Source organism: Podarcis erhardii, assembly GCF_964252035.2.
Source record: "Podarcis erhardii genome assembly, chromosome: 10".
Classification (NCBI taxonomy): domain Eukaryota; kingdom Metazoa; phylum Chordata; class Lepidosauria; order Squamata; family Lacertidae; genus Podarcis; species Podarcis erhardii.
The window spans coordinates 46,989,661-47,004,654 of NC_138500.1; the positions used below are offsets into that span (position 1 = coordinate 46,989,661).

Below are 14,994 nucleotides of genomic sequence, written 5' to 3' on the forward strand. Positions count from 1 at the left end.
TCCTAGAATTTGTCCAGCCATATGGCACTGGGCATGGATGGATCTTCTCGCAGCATCAAGGGGAAGTAGAGCTTATAAAATGTGATTTAGATTTACACCAGCTGTAATCCATGCGCAATAACAAAGTGAGTTGTTAGTCACGGGGGGCGGGGGGGCGGTGCCTTGCCAAAAGGGAACACAGAGTCATGGTTCATCAAGGGTAAAGTGGATCAGGCACCTTAATTGCTGTGCACAGTGATTCGGTTAATTCAACCTCAGCATTTTTTTTCAAACATCCATAAAACATTAATCCACTCGCATTTTTTTTAATTAGTATTACTTTGAAGTTCCAGCTGGGATGTTTGATTCATAATACAATCTCTCCCCAATTCTCAGTCAGCTAAGGACAGCTCTGCTCCACATCAAAGGGCCAAAAAACACAGTTTCTCTCACCAGCTTTTGCCCATACCTATAGACTGCATGTTAGCATGAGAAAATAGTCTTGTATATCCAGCAAAGGCTTTTATGTTATGTTTTGGTTATGCCCAACTGGATTCCTATCAAACAGTAAATAATCTATTCCCTTAGAGAGTACCAGATCAAGAAAGAGGACTTCATTGTAAGTTATTAGTAAATTTTTACAAAAGGTCATTTTCATTAGGCAGGTTTAATGAAATGAGGAAAACCTAACAGCCAGCAACCAATTTTGTAAATAGTGTTACCTAGTCAAGTTGTACTAAACCACAGCTGCAGAAATTATCCCCAACACAATGTTTCAGCACCACAGTCTGACAAAACATTGGAAAATAAAAACTTGGGTCTGCTATTAAAATCAGTTTGCTTTGCTGCACTCTCACTGTCCTTAGGGGAACCACTTCTGCAGTAAGTGTCAGTCAGCGTATAAAAAATGTTCTCGATGTCTCAATGGCAAGATAATATTTTTGCCTGTCACAACTGTTCTTCTGGCACAGGAAAAACACCCAGGACACCCAATTACTGCCAGCCAGTTAATTCAGCCATACTATGTAAGACCTACATTGCAAGGCCTTGCAGGAGTTGGTCGCAAGTGCATGGAAACTTGTGCTCAAATAAAACAAAGGGGAGTTCTTGAATACAACTATGAGAGCTCTCCTGATGGGGGCCCACCTTTGCTCCACATTTGGATCCACCAGAGAGCTCCTTGACGTGCTTTTCCCCTCTTGCGCTGATGCTCATGGAGTAGGAAAACTCTCCAAACAACTTGCAGTTCTTTGTTTGGGCAGCGGATTGTTCTGCCTGGTTCTAAAAACCGATTCTCTCCTAAAGCTTGGGGCTGCAGACCATCCTTTATTCTCCTCACCATCCTGCATTTGCTGTGATCCACCTTTTACCTGCAGCTGCATCCATTTGTCCACTTTTGAATTGCTTCCACACTAGACCTTGTACAGACTTCTAATTAGATCTTCCAGCCTGAAGCTGCAGCTACTGACTCTCACAATGAGCCCTTGATGACACCCTGGACTGCACCATTTTTCCAGTTCTCCAATTACAGTGGTACCTCGTGTTGCATAACCTCCAGGTTATGGAATTTTCGGGTTATGGCTGCAGCAAACCTGGAAGTAGGTTTGCTGCTCGCACATGCGCGGAAGCGCTCTGCGGCACCATGCGCGTGCACAGAAGCAGTTCTCCAGTTATGAAATTTTCGGGATACGGCCGGGGCTCCAGAACGGATCCCGTTCGTAACCGGAGGTACCTTGGGTTAAGTACTTAATTCGTTCTGGAGGTGTGTTCTTAACCTGAAACTGTTCTTAACCTGAAGCACCACTTTAGCTAATGGGGTCTCCCGCTGTCGCTGCGCCGCCAGAGCACGATTTCTGTTCTCATCCTGAAGCACAGTTCTTAACCCGAGGTACTATTTCTGGGTTAGCGGAGTCTGTAACCTGAAGCGTATGTAACCTGAAGCGTATGTAACTCAAGGTACCACTGTATTGGCCTCTATCCTGCAACCAGACATAACTGAAAGTGACCACACAGAACCCTTATAGGCTAGGGTCAAGGGAACAGTGCTTGTATTGCACACCTGGCATGGAGTAGAGTCCAGAAGTGCTTTTAAACCTATTTTTATAATATTCAATAGCACCTGGCCACTAAAAGTACTCTATTCAAGCAACATAAAATGAAGGGAGCACACAGCTTACAATCACACTTCCACCCGTCCATTCATCTGATTGGAGTGCCTCTAGCAAGGAAGACTTCCAGTAGCCTCTGACAGGCTCTCATTTGTGCTGGAGTTTGGAGAAGGAAAGAATCAGTAGGCACCGCTCCTGCTGCTTCTTTCGGTAGCCTCCATGCAAGTGAGACAAGCTCCCACTTCTTCGCACAGCTCTCTGTGCTTGCCAGAGGGCTCTATAAATTTGTAGTGGAAAATATGGAGGCTACTTGGCTAATAAGAAGACCCATGCAAAGCAATCTAAAAATCTATAAGCAAAATATATATATATACCCATATAACCTACAAATATCAAGTAACAGACAGAAACAGAGCACCAATGGAGCTCACTTCCCCAGTGCTAATGAACTCGGTGTCAAGGGAGATGTTTATTTTATTATTACTTGGTAGTAATTTAGTAATTTATCTGCCTTGGGTTTTTTTTTAAGTGGTTGCATTGTGCATATGACTTGTATTTTAACTGTAACCCACTCTTGAATTGCATTTGCAATGAAGTGCATGTAGTAAAGTTTTTAATAATATATATCTGTCTATTAATAATCTCAGCCACCAGGGAAGGCTTTCAAACTACAGTGGTACCTCGGGTTACAAACACTTTGGGTTACAGACTCCGCTAACCCAGAAGTAGTACCTCGGGTTAAGAACTTTACCTCAGGATGAGAACAGAAATTGTGCGGCGGTGGCACGGCGGCAGCAGGAGGCCCCATTAGCTAAAGTGGTATCTCAGGTTAAGAACGGTTTCAGGTTAAGAACGGACCTCTGGAACTATTTAAGTTCGTAACGAGAGGTACCACTGTCTTGACAAAAATCATTTCACCACCAGGCTGTTGTTGGCCATTTTAAAAAAAAGGCCCAATGCAGTGGCAAACAATATGTTTGGTTCAAAATCTTAGGGCCAAGCAATCTTTCCAGAGTCACATAGTGAAGTCACCTATTGAATGCCCCTGAACTAATTCCACACGCCGCAAACCACTCTGTGGGCAACAGTGTTATCAGACAAATTTGAATAGAACCCCCGCCCTGCAAAAACCTCTCTCTCCTCCACAACAAGCTAATGGGGGAAAAAGTAGCACTGTCTGATCTTTGTGGTTTCTGAGATTAAAGTTTACAGAGCAAGACTGAATTTGTTGCTCCTTTGAGAAATTACTTTTCACAACAAATCCTTTGCTGGGACAGTGGAATACTTGTTTGCCAGCTTCTAGGGAGGAAACCTGCAAATGTAGTCTGTCTCTCCCCTCCCAAAACATTACAAAGAAACTGTATCCAGAGAGAGATGGAGAGGGAGGGAAATAGTAAAGACTGGTGGAAACTGTAATTCATATTATGATGTTGAAGGCGAGACATTCCTTAATAACCTTTACACACACACACACAGAGAGAGACACATACGACATTCCTTAATAACCTTTACACACACACACACACATACACACACACACCCCACCTCTCTGCCACTGTAATGCTATTTTTAAAATTCCAATCCGGAATCTACCTCCATGCAAAAGTAAACTTTTGAATCAAAACTCCTTATGCATCCTCTTCCCCTGTGGCATAAAATCAACTGGGGAGTGGGGGAATATGTAGACCTCCCAGTAGGCAGCACATTTATCGTATATTATCTTATAGAATCTTCTTACACACCAAAATGATGCAATGCAAGCTGCTGAACAGCCCATTGGTTTATCGAGGTAGGGTGAGTGTCCTAGGATCTACGAATACAGCCAGATGAACTTAAAATAAATATATTGATTTAAAAACAAAACAGGGAAACGAGGAAATGTTGAACTCTTCTCAGCAACAGCAGTTCTGATTCCTCCGCTTAAGGTTACTGTGTTTTATTTATGGTGAAAAGATCCCATTAATGCTTCAGCCCCATCAAACAGCAGACCAAGTCCATGAATGGCACTTATCAGAGCCCAGGGTAAATCCAATGATTAGAGGAAATTTGCCAAAGGGCCTTTGTAGCTGAGAAAAATGCCTACTCCAGAGAGGAATTTAGAAAATTCCTGGGAGCACAGGCCTTCCTTTGTTGGCAGCCCGGCAGTATTCTGGAGCAAATAAAAGCGCGCACACAAAAAATAAGAACTTAGATGCAATGAACATTTGAAGAAAATGTTGTTCAAAGCATTCGTTAAAACATTCCTTATTACATAAAACTGTGCCGACTTTGTTTAGAACCAACTTAAAAGGGCCTCTCTCAAATTACCATCGTTTCGTTTGAATGTTTCTTTTGCAGTAACAACTTATTCCCCTTTTTCCTGTTATTTGTCTAAATTAACCAAATAAATAATGTACTAGTCCAGCCATTTAATCGCAGATCACAGGCTGACCACCGTGTGTTATTTTTCTGTATGCCCTGAGAAAATTCTTGGCTAGCTAAACCGGGGGAACTAACAGCATTAAAATATGGGGCTACAACTTTCTAAGCCAGCCAGGTGTGACATGATATTTTACTAGGGGTGGTTTTTCCCAGAAAAAAAAATTATGTGGGATCCAGTTATACACCTAGTGAGGCATGCACAATTGCTGTTAACCTCACAATGGAAGCTGAATTCCCACTATAGATATTACTTGCAGGGGGGCGGGGGGGGTATTTTCCACAATTTTTCAACAGTTTACGCTTTTCACTTTTTAGTAAAAAGAAACAGCTATATAGTATGCTTCTTAAAATTAGACAAAGAAATATATTGAATCATTGCATCCAATAAATAATTGGAAAGATGTTTTAAACAACGTATTAATAGTACTGATTTTTGAAAATGCAAAGAGTAGTCAAATATTTGACTTAAGGCTGTATTTTAAAAAGGTAAAGGGACCCCTGACTGTTAGGTCCAGTTGCGGATGACTCTGGGGTTGCGGCGCTCATCTCACTTTATTGGCCGACGGAGCCGGCGTACATGCTGTGGCCAGCATGACTAAGCCGCTTCTGGCGAACCAGAGCAGCACACGGAAACACTGTTTACCTTCCCGCCGGAGCGGTACCTATTTATCTACTTGCACTTGATGTGCTTTTGAACTGCTAGGCTGGCAGGAGCTGGGACCGAGCAAGGGGAGCTCACCCCATTGCAGCGATTCGAAGCGCCAACCTTCTGATCAGCAAGCCCAAGTGGCTCAGTGGTTTAGACCACAGTGCCACCCATGTCCCTAAGGTTGTATTTAACTACATGCAACTTGTAACTGGTTTTCATATCCATGTTTTGTTGCTTCATTTGATGAAAAGGTACCACCATCCTGAAGTGCACTAGGATTCCTGATAAACGTATTACATTAAAAACTTCCATTAATGGAGTTTTCCATCACACTGTGCATACAACGAGGGCTTGGCTAGCCCATGATGACAGCCAAGTTCAACAGCTTGTGATTATTATTCACCTCATCAGAAAAACTTTTTCTCCTAGAGAAGCGAACCATGCTCCATTTGCACATTTGGTCTCAATTCATTACAAGTTGAAGTGGTGCTACCCCCAAAAGCACTACAATTTATTTCATGTTAACAATAATGAAAAAGTAAAACCTACGTGAATGCAATACATAATTGTTCATAATTGTAATGCTGAATGTTGCAGGCAATACATTTTGGCTCAATATTTCTCCAATACCATTTTCACTATTATCACATTAAAAACCAAACATCCTAATTGAATTTCAAACTGAACAAGTCCCAGTAACAACCTTTGCAGAATTTGGGGTTTTTTTGCTGTGTTTCTTGCTCTCGCTATTTCTCTGTTGGTGTGTTGTATTTTAAACTGCTTTTGCCATATGTATTGGCAAAAATATATGTGGCGCCTGATCCTCTGGTCAGACTCATGATGCCTCCTCTGCACAAGCAACGTCAAGGACTGACGGATTGCTGTAATGGGGTTTGGGGTTGCTTGTGCGTAAGGCGCAAACTGCTCCAAGCTGAGTAGTTTGGTTAAAACTTTCCCCTGGCTGGACAGTCAATACTCTGTGACTGTCTCAATCACTGGCAGAATCCGTCAGTGGGCGTTTCCTGAATTTCCTCCAACATAAAAGTTCTTTGACACCAAGTCGTCGCCTAGCTTCCCTGCGCGGAAGCTTTCTGCGCAGAGTGGGCGTCCCAAGGGGAGGTCCTGTGCTCTCCCCGCTGGTCTCGCTGGAACAGTCCCAGAGCCTTCCCTCCGAAGCTCCCTCAGCCTCCTCTTTCTCCCTGGCGTCACGTCTATTTCCTTCCCCAGCGGAAGCTCTCCCTCTCTCCTTGCTGGTTCCCTCTCCAGCGTCATTGGGCAGCCTTACCACCACCCTTGGCTCCAATGGCAGTTCCCTGACATATATATTTTGAAATTATTGTAAGCTGCCTTGGATTGGCTTTTGTTTAGAAAGGCAGGATATAAATTTTAGAATATATAGATCATGTTCACTTGACTCTTCTATCTCATGTTCATTAAATACTTTTAAGATACGGCTCTATAAAGCTGCCCAACAAATATAGTCTGCTGCATCTTCCAAGCTCCTAAGTGTTATTGCTGTCAAAAGCTCATGGCATGGGGGAAACAGATAGGGCAGGGACAAGTGCCCACAATAATTTGCCCTGGGTGGAAGGGTTGGGAGAGAAGCAAAAAGGTAGCTCTCCAGTCTGCATGTTTCATATCTCAACTTTGGGAGAGAGCAATGTCTCCAACTGAAGGTCACTCTGCAAACTGGCTCTGTGGACTGACCTACGTCCAACAGCTATCACTCTTGTATTCCTGTTCCTCTATGCACCAGCATCCTAACCAAAAACATTTTTTTGCAAAGAAGTCCTGCTCAATTAAGAACCTTCCACATATAGGCAAAACACAGTAAGAACATATAATCAGCATTTCACAGATAAACATAAGCGGACAAGTGTCGACAGTGCATGCACAGAATAAGAAAGAAAGCACAATCCACACATCAGTTAAGTAAAAAAAAAAAAAAAAAAAAAAAAAAAGCAAATTTGCGCTCAGATTGATTCTGCACCTCGTGGGCTGTGATTGTTGTTGCTATCAATTAATAACGTGAATAAGCTAGGCATATATTGAAACTAGAAGCCAGAAGCAGACAAGAGTCAGATGACAAAAGACAATAGGCATTTGTATGGGTGCTTTTCTCCCTTCCTATAACACTTCATTGTAATCAAAGGCCTGATTTTCATGTTATGGTTCAATGCCACTCTAAAACGTAACATGAGGAGGGTTTAGAAAAACACTTGATTCACAACAACAACAACAACAACAACAACACCCAGACCCCGGTGCCTCTGGGTAGTTAAGGGGAAAGAAGTGCTGGAAAGACACTGCCAGTCACCAGACAACACTGAGCTACATGAACTGTGGACCAGCTTGCTATAAAACATCTTATGATGTTCCTGAAGTTTCCCCCTAGTGTACTACAGGCTGCAGGTGAGAACGCAATGTTCCCACCATGCAAACTAGTCATCTCCTTTTCACATGCTCATTTCATATACACAAAGGTGTTTTGGTGGGAGGAAGGAGCATTTAAACATACAGCACCCACCTTCAACCTGAAATGGTACACAGTCTCCCCCCCCCTCAAAAAAAGTGTTACTGATTGCTTCTGCCGATTACATAAATTAGCCCTAAGCTTGCTACACGAGACTTAAAATTTTGACGTGGGGACATTTTCAAACAAGCAATCCTGTGTGTGTTCTGAAATAGTACAGCTGCATGAGGTTACTGCTTTGAAACCTGCATGTTTCAATCAGTCCTTCGTTAACCTGCAACAACATGAATTTCTCGTGCTTGCTTTGTACATAGCATCAACTTCTCTAGGCCATGCTGATGATGAGCAGACAAAATATTTGCAGGCAATACCCTGAGATCTACATGTATAGGGTCATATACACATGTAATAAATGAATAAATTAATTAATAAATGCAAATAAATATTCAGTCTACTAAAAGGCCAAATTCCGGTGTTGTAAACCACTCTGCAGATTTCAGTTTCCAGTGTAAGAATTTGGTCCTATGGTACTTATCTTGCTTACTCAAGACCATTTGCTACTATTTACTTGGTGTGAATAATTAGTTGCAGATTGCATGCATTAATTCAAATATCTTATCTGGTCCTGAAGTCCATGCAATCTGTACCCCAACACATTCAATAATTGTGACTTCCTTTCCCCCCTCGCCACTTCTTATAGTTTCACTGATCTTAAGGGCTTTTCTTTGCAATGTGTCCTTAACTGCAATATGTTTCCTCATAAAACCAGTTATAGACTTTTATTTTATGTTGGCTTTCTCTCTCTCTCTCTCTCTCTCTCTCTCTCTCTCCCTCTCTCTCTCTCCAGACTGTTCACTAGGATGAGGAAAGAGCACAACAACAGCAGCGTAGGGGGAAGTCTGATTTGGCATGTGAGCTCACTTGAAACCCAATAAAACGCTATTTATTTGCAGTGCTTGGTGACTGACGCTCTCACATTTTTCAAAATAATGAAGTTGCAAAGGTGCTGCCTTTTATTGCTCTGCAAATGTTGTTCATTTTACTGTTTGCTTTAAATGCCGCTTTACTGCTCCTGGTGGGCTTGCATCTATAAAGCAGTGTGATGGCAGTGACGGAATACAGGGCCCCCATTAGCATGTAAGTGGCCTGCTTGCGAGTGACTCGCTCGCTCTCGTTTCTAGCTCGTTTTCCACTTGACAAAAAAAAAAAAAGGCTCAGAAATATTACAAAGCAAGAGTTTGCATCAAATATACGGAATATATACAAAGAGATGAAGCTCAGGAATAGAGCACATACTTTGCATGCAAAAGGTCCCCGGCATCTCCAGGTAGGGTTGGGAAACACCCCTGTCTGAAACCCGGCAAAGACGCTGCCCGTCAGTGACTGTAGACAATACTGAACTAGATGGACCAGTGGTCTTGACTCGGTATAAGGCAGCTTCCTATGTAAGAGATAAGAAAGCGGGTATGATGGCAACACCGGGACTCACCACATCACTCACTTGGCACCTTAAAGCTACACTGCTCTAGAAGTACTACTCTAAAAAGGAAGACAAACATGCTGGAAGAATGTGCCTCTTATTCTGACCCTACGATTCCCCCCACCAGGTCTGGCATTTTGTCTACAAAACGTTAATGTAGAGATCAGCACAGTTGCTGTGAAGCAGCGTACCCACCCCAGACTCAACAAAAAAAACCCCTCACAAAACCGTATGTGTCCCTGCTGAAATCCATACTCATTCTGCCACTATCACTGTTAGGCCGTCATATATTTTATCATATAATAACTGGAGCTAGCACATGTTGCAAAGAAGTGCCCAAACAGTCTAGGCCAGTGTTTCCCAAACTTGGGTCTCCAGCTGTTTTTTTAGACTACAGTTCCCATCATCCCTGACCACTGGTCTTGCTAGACCACTGGTCTTGATGGGAGTTATAGTCCAAATATAGCTGGAGACCCAAGTTTGGGAAACACCACCCTAAGCCATGCTTCAAGACTTAAATTCTACCTTCACCCTCCCATTTCACTATATGCTGAACCAAGTGACACCGCCCTAACCCATGCTTTTCTGGGAGATGTAGGAAGGCATGATATTCCAGTTTAGGACCCAGTTCCAGAGCAAACTTCCCCAACTAGGTGCCCTCCAGATACTTTGGTGCACAACTCCCATTAACCCCAGCCAGCATGGCCAGTGGTAAGGGATGATGGGAGCTGTAGTCTAACAACATTTGCAGGGTTGTTCCAGAGCCACAAAGAAGAGGTTGGAAGTGACATTTTTTCACTGTAGGTATTTGCATTTTATTATTCCTAAAATGAGTGCATAAGCTCTTGAGGAAAAAGGAAATTCATAGAGTCTTCATACAGATATTAAAAATATGTGAACTAGTCCTAAGTGTACAATACCAACGGGTGGAACACAACAAAACAAAGACTCATGTGAAGCAATACAGTGGATGAAGGAGACAAGAGAGAGGGAAGGTGAAGACTGCTCTTCCTTTCTCCCACATCATCTCCCTTCCACCTAGCTCCAAATAACTGCAGGGGCTATTGCCACAAATTACGTCAGCCCCAGGAGATCCCAGGGATGAGCAGCCCCATGCCACAGCCATTTTCATAAGCTAGATTCCAGGACCTAGAAGTTGCCATCATCATTGTTTCAGTGACTATATGAAATCCTGGGACATGCTAAGTTTGCATCAACAACAAGCTCTTCTGATATGGACCCTACAAAACAGGTATGGTGGTTACTACAAGGATGTGCAGTCATGGAAGATCCTGAACTGTAGAGGCCACTTGACACCTAAGGTTGAGAGTCCTTTGTATCTGCTAGCTCCATGGAAAATGGACCATGGGAAAGGAGCACCACAGAGCAAAAGGAGGTGGGCAGAAGCACAGCAATTTCCTTCTCCCAGCCTAATGGGTGCAACTCAACCTCTTCCTTTCTAAGACACACTAGTGGCTTGGGCATGGGTGCTAATCCAGGGAAACAATGGCAGCTTGAGGATATCAGCTGCTTTTGGTCCTCTCACTGTTATTTTACAAAGATTAAAAACCCCTTTAACTAAGTGCCCCCTACTACCACCTATGTACGCAGCTGTCTGCATGCTGGGGTATGTATCTAAAATAAAATATAGCTATTACTAGGATGCGAATAAATCACCATTGCTGTGTATATTAACATTTCACTTGTTGTAGCAAAGCCATAATCAAAAGAATACTTAAGATACAATGGGTTAACCTTGGCTGACTGCTGCAATGTACTGCAATGACTTTCTGGAGGCTATACTGGCACAGAACATCACAGCTCAACATGGTATGGGAAAGGTGAAATTGCAATACATCCAACACTTTGGGTGTCATCCATTCGTACTCTTAATGAAAGTAAACAGCAGCAGAAGGCATCGGTGCCACACACAGTTAAAGCCATGAGCCTACATAAATTACGCAAATCGGAAGTTACACAGAAATCAATGTGAAATAGCATGTACATGTGCATCGCTGTGCGAAAGTACAGCCTAAAGTGTTAAATTGTGTAAAGGAATGATATATTGAGAGAATAACATGTTAACTGGAACCCTCTGAAAGGAATGTAAATGGCCACAAATCAGTTTCTTTAATTGCCATCAGCTGCATAAATTGTATGACAGTCTAAAAGATAAGTATCAACTCTGAGAATAGGTCGTCGAAAAAATGCAAACCCGGCAAAATGCATGCACTCAAACATGCTTGGTTTATCACATTTTATTTGATAAGTGTAGCAGATGGCTCACATTTAAGGGTTGTTCATTTTTTAAAGTGAGACAACCAGAGTTGAAAAATAATATGCTTTGCGGCCTGCATTTAAAGGAATTATTATAACAAATCAACATGATTGTTAGCTTGATTATAGTGGCAAGAATCAGGCTTATAAAGGAAGACAGTAGAAAGCTGGGGGCCATTCTTCTACATTTGGTTCTGCTCAAAGATTTCTATGAGTTAATTACAGAGCCCTCTCCCGATGGGCTCCTCAAATACCGCCATGATCATTCCAGCATATGAATCCAGAAAGATCTAAAGTTCTATCAGAGAGAAGATACATGGCTAATGGATCTTTCGAGCCTATGTAATGACAGTATGCCAGAAGACAAACTCGGAGCAAATTTGTTGGAATTACTTGCTAAGCACCCAACACCAGCCATCTATTTTCTAATTCGCTAAGGGATTTGGAGATAGCGGCACTCATTGCAGTAGCTGGCTGAACTCCAAACAACACACAACATTGCCATTCACAACCAGCAATTTCAAGAATGGCTTTTAAAAAGGAAATTGTGGAACCCTAGGTGCTAAAAGGGATTTTACAGCTGGCCTCGCTTGTAGTTCTGATGCAGACGGATCCCTCTATATCTGCTATTTGCATTGGAGGATCAGGAGAAGAAAGCTACCATTTGAGCAAAACCCATCTCTGGATGAGAAGGAACTTGCATGAGAGCCCAGAACTCTGTAACAAGAGCGCATGCCTTGCATGAAGGTGGTTCTATATATAAAGGGTTTGTCGGCAAGCAATCCAGCCTGGTACAAAGTAATTTCCAAAGTCCAATCAATGTACAGATGTGACAGAATTCACTGTCCTCCAGCAAAAAAAGGGAAGGCCAGAGAAATAATCATGTAGAGACAATGCAGGCAATCTCTTCCAGGTATGGGTTCTTTGTGATCCTAAGTACCGCTACAATACTTATTTTCTTCCTTCCCTTTTTTCTCTCAGCACACTAATGTGCTCTGGCACAGGGTTTGGGGATTTATGTTGTAAACTGAGGTGTAGTGACTGGGATCAAAGGGGGTTGAAGACCTGTTACTATTTGTACAGCAGGATCCCAGGAGGATCCCTGCCTCCAATGCCCTGGATCTGCCCAATAAGTATAAAAATGAGCTTTTTAGCCACTGAGAATAAGTCTTTTCATCATTTGTGTTGCTTGGAGCCAATGAAAGTGAAAGCAGGTAAGTCAGCCACTGAGAGTTGACTCCTAGGGTCACTCTGGAGAAGCTGTGAGGGAAGAACATCAGGGAGGAATGGTTCTGTGTACATCAATCCTTAACATTTAGGAACAGTGAAAACACAAGGTGCTTCAGTTTCAAGAATGCCAACTCTATTATGTACAACGGAACTTAAAAAGGAAAACGCAACTTAAGTCACTCCAGCAGAAAATACTGGAACACTTCAAATAATTTATTCATGCACATACACAGAAAATAGTAGCTCTAGCTGAGAAGCAACACATGGAGATCTGCACTGATTATTGCAATGCATCCCTAATTATTAGTAAGGTAAAGGTAAAGGACCCCTGACAGTTAAGTCCAGTCGCAGATGACTTTGGGGTTGTGGCGCTCATCTCGCTTTACAGGCTGAGGGAGCCGGCGTTTGTCCGCAGACAGTTTTTCCAGGTCATGTGACCAGCATGACTAAGCCGCTTCTGGCGCAACGGAACACTGAGACCAGAGCAGCACAAGAAAATGCCATTTACCTTCCCGCCAGAAGCGGTACCTATTCATCTACTTGCACTTTTTGGCGTGCTTTTGAACTGCTATGTTGGCAGGAGCAGGGACCAAGAAACAGGAGTTCACCCCGTTGTGGGGATTCGAACCACCGACCTTCTGATTGGCAAGTCCAAGAGGCTCAGTGGTTTAGACCACAGCGCCACCCGCATCTTAATTATTAGTACTCTTGTATAATTATAAGATCATGGTATAATGTTAGAGGGGGTATGACCAGGGCTATCATAAAGAGATGGATTTCTGAATTTGCCACTACACTATTGATTGTTAATCATAAACAGGTCAATCTAAAGCTTTGCTGGGTTCATACACAATGTTTTTCAGTGCTGCACCTGAGACTGTGGAGCTTCAATCGGATGGGAGTTCAGACATACTCCAGAACTTCTGGGTCAGACAGAAGTGAACGTGGAGCTGCCACAGCCTCAAGCATACTGGTGAAGAGATTGCAGGAGTAGCCTTGAACACACAAAAAGGGTCCTGCAATATTTCTCAAAGGTTCTCCTGTGCTAACAGCAATTAGAAAGTTCAGCTGTAATTTCACCCCTTGTGCAGGCAGGACCTTGTCTCACCTTAAACAGGAAATGGGGACTGAGTTAGCAGAGCCTGAATATAATGGAAGTCTGTAACTGCAGCGTAGGTAGCACAGTCATCAATATAAATCTGTCATAGACATATTCTTGGAGGAAGAGGAACTTCCATATGCTACAGACCCGACAATTTCTGATGCTGATGCAGATTGATGGCACTTGAGAAGGAATAAGCCTTTGAACCAACAGTGCTGCTGATAATGTTCAGGGCTAAGGAAGTTGGCCGTTATTAAGAGAACGTGACCCTTTTATAACAGTGCACCAAACCGATACCTCCTTAAAGGAAGTGAAACAGGAAGAGTGATCGTTTTGTACTACTGCTACAAAGGACAAAGGACTGTGAGGTTCAGGAAAGGGCTCATAGACTGAAATATATTCTGTGTATCTCCTTTCCACACTTTTGAATATGGTATTAAGCTAGCCAGGGTGGTGCCAGAAGGAACTGCTCTGCATTTGGAGTGCCCGGCCAGAGAAGGTATCCTAGCACCACCCTTCCTAGTTTATTGCTAACCTCAACAGCAAGGAAAAAAGATGTGCCAAATATATTTCAAGCTATCACTTTCCGCCCCCTGAACAGGCAGGGCCTTCTCAGTTGAGGCACCCTGACTTTGGAATGCCTTTGTCAGAATGAACTGTCCTTATCCACCCCACCCCACCCCACCCCCAGCACCAGGAGAATAACATTTCATTGGCCTTTTAGTTCTGTTTTTGCTCTTATGCTGTGTTTCTAACCAGCATGCTGGAATCCGTGTCTTGTATTTTTTTAAATTGCATTTAAATTTTTGAATGAGACTCTCTCTCACTGTGTGTACAGGCTACTGACACATGATGACTACACCTATCAGTGGAGCGTATCAAGTGATTGACATACCTGGCAGGCATAACTTTTGCCTGCTTTACCTAGAAAATGAGTCTAAAATTTGGCCAACATATATTTATTTTGGCTTCTTCATCACCGATGAATGAACCCCTGTCCATTTAATGCCTATATACATTTGCAACTGTTGATGGGGGTGTGACAAATGGAAAACAATCATGCTATATACCAAACTGGTGAACAAGCACCAAGTGAAACGAACATTACTGAAGACCAGTGATTAGACAACTGGCATTGGATTATTAACAAACAAACACACACACACACACACACACACACACACATTTCCCCATCATCACTGCCACCAGAGACGTATGAAAATGTCTTATACAGGGCCAGTTAGCCCAGTATTGTAAACTCTGATTGACAGGAGC

The 14,994-nt window shown here is 42.8% G+C and overlaps 1 protein-coding gene across 2 annotated transcripts in view; it reads right to left on the minus strand.

The window, feature by feature from the left end:
- The window catches only part of HMGA2 (high mobility group AT-hook 2), a 137,765-nt gene that overhangs the window by 61,227 nt on the left and 61,544 nt on the right, over nucleotides 1-14,994 (minus strand). Inside the window, exon 4 of one of the 2 annotated variants that reach the window (XM_081878149.1) lies at nucleotides 8,927-9,071. The exons of the other annotated variant lie outside the window; for it this stretch is intronic. Within the exon in view, the coding sequence (XP_081734275.1) occupies nucleotides 8,927-9,071 (145 nt within the window). The remainder of the gene's footprint in view (nucleotides 1-8,926; nucleotides 9,072-14,994) is intronic. 2 annotated transcript variants of the gene reach the window in all.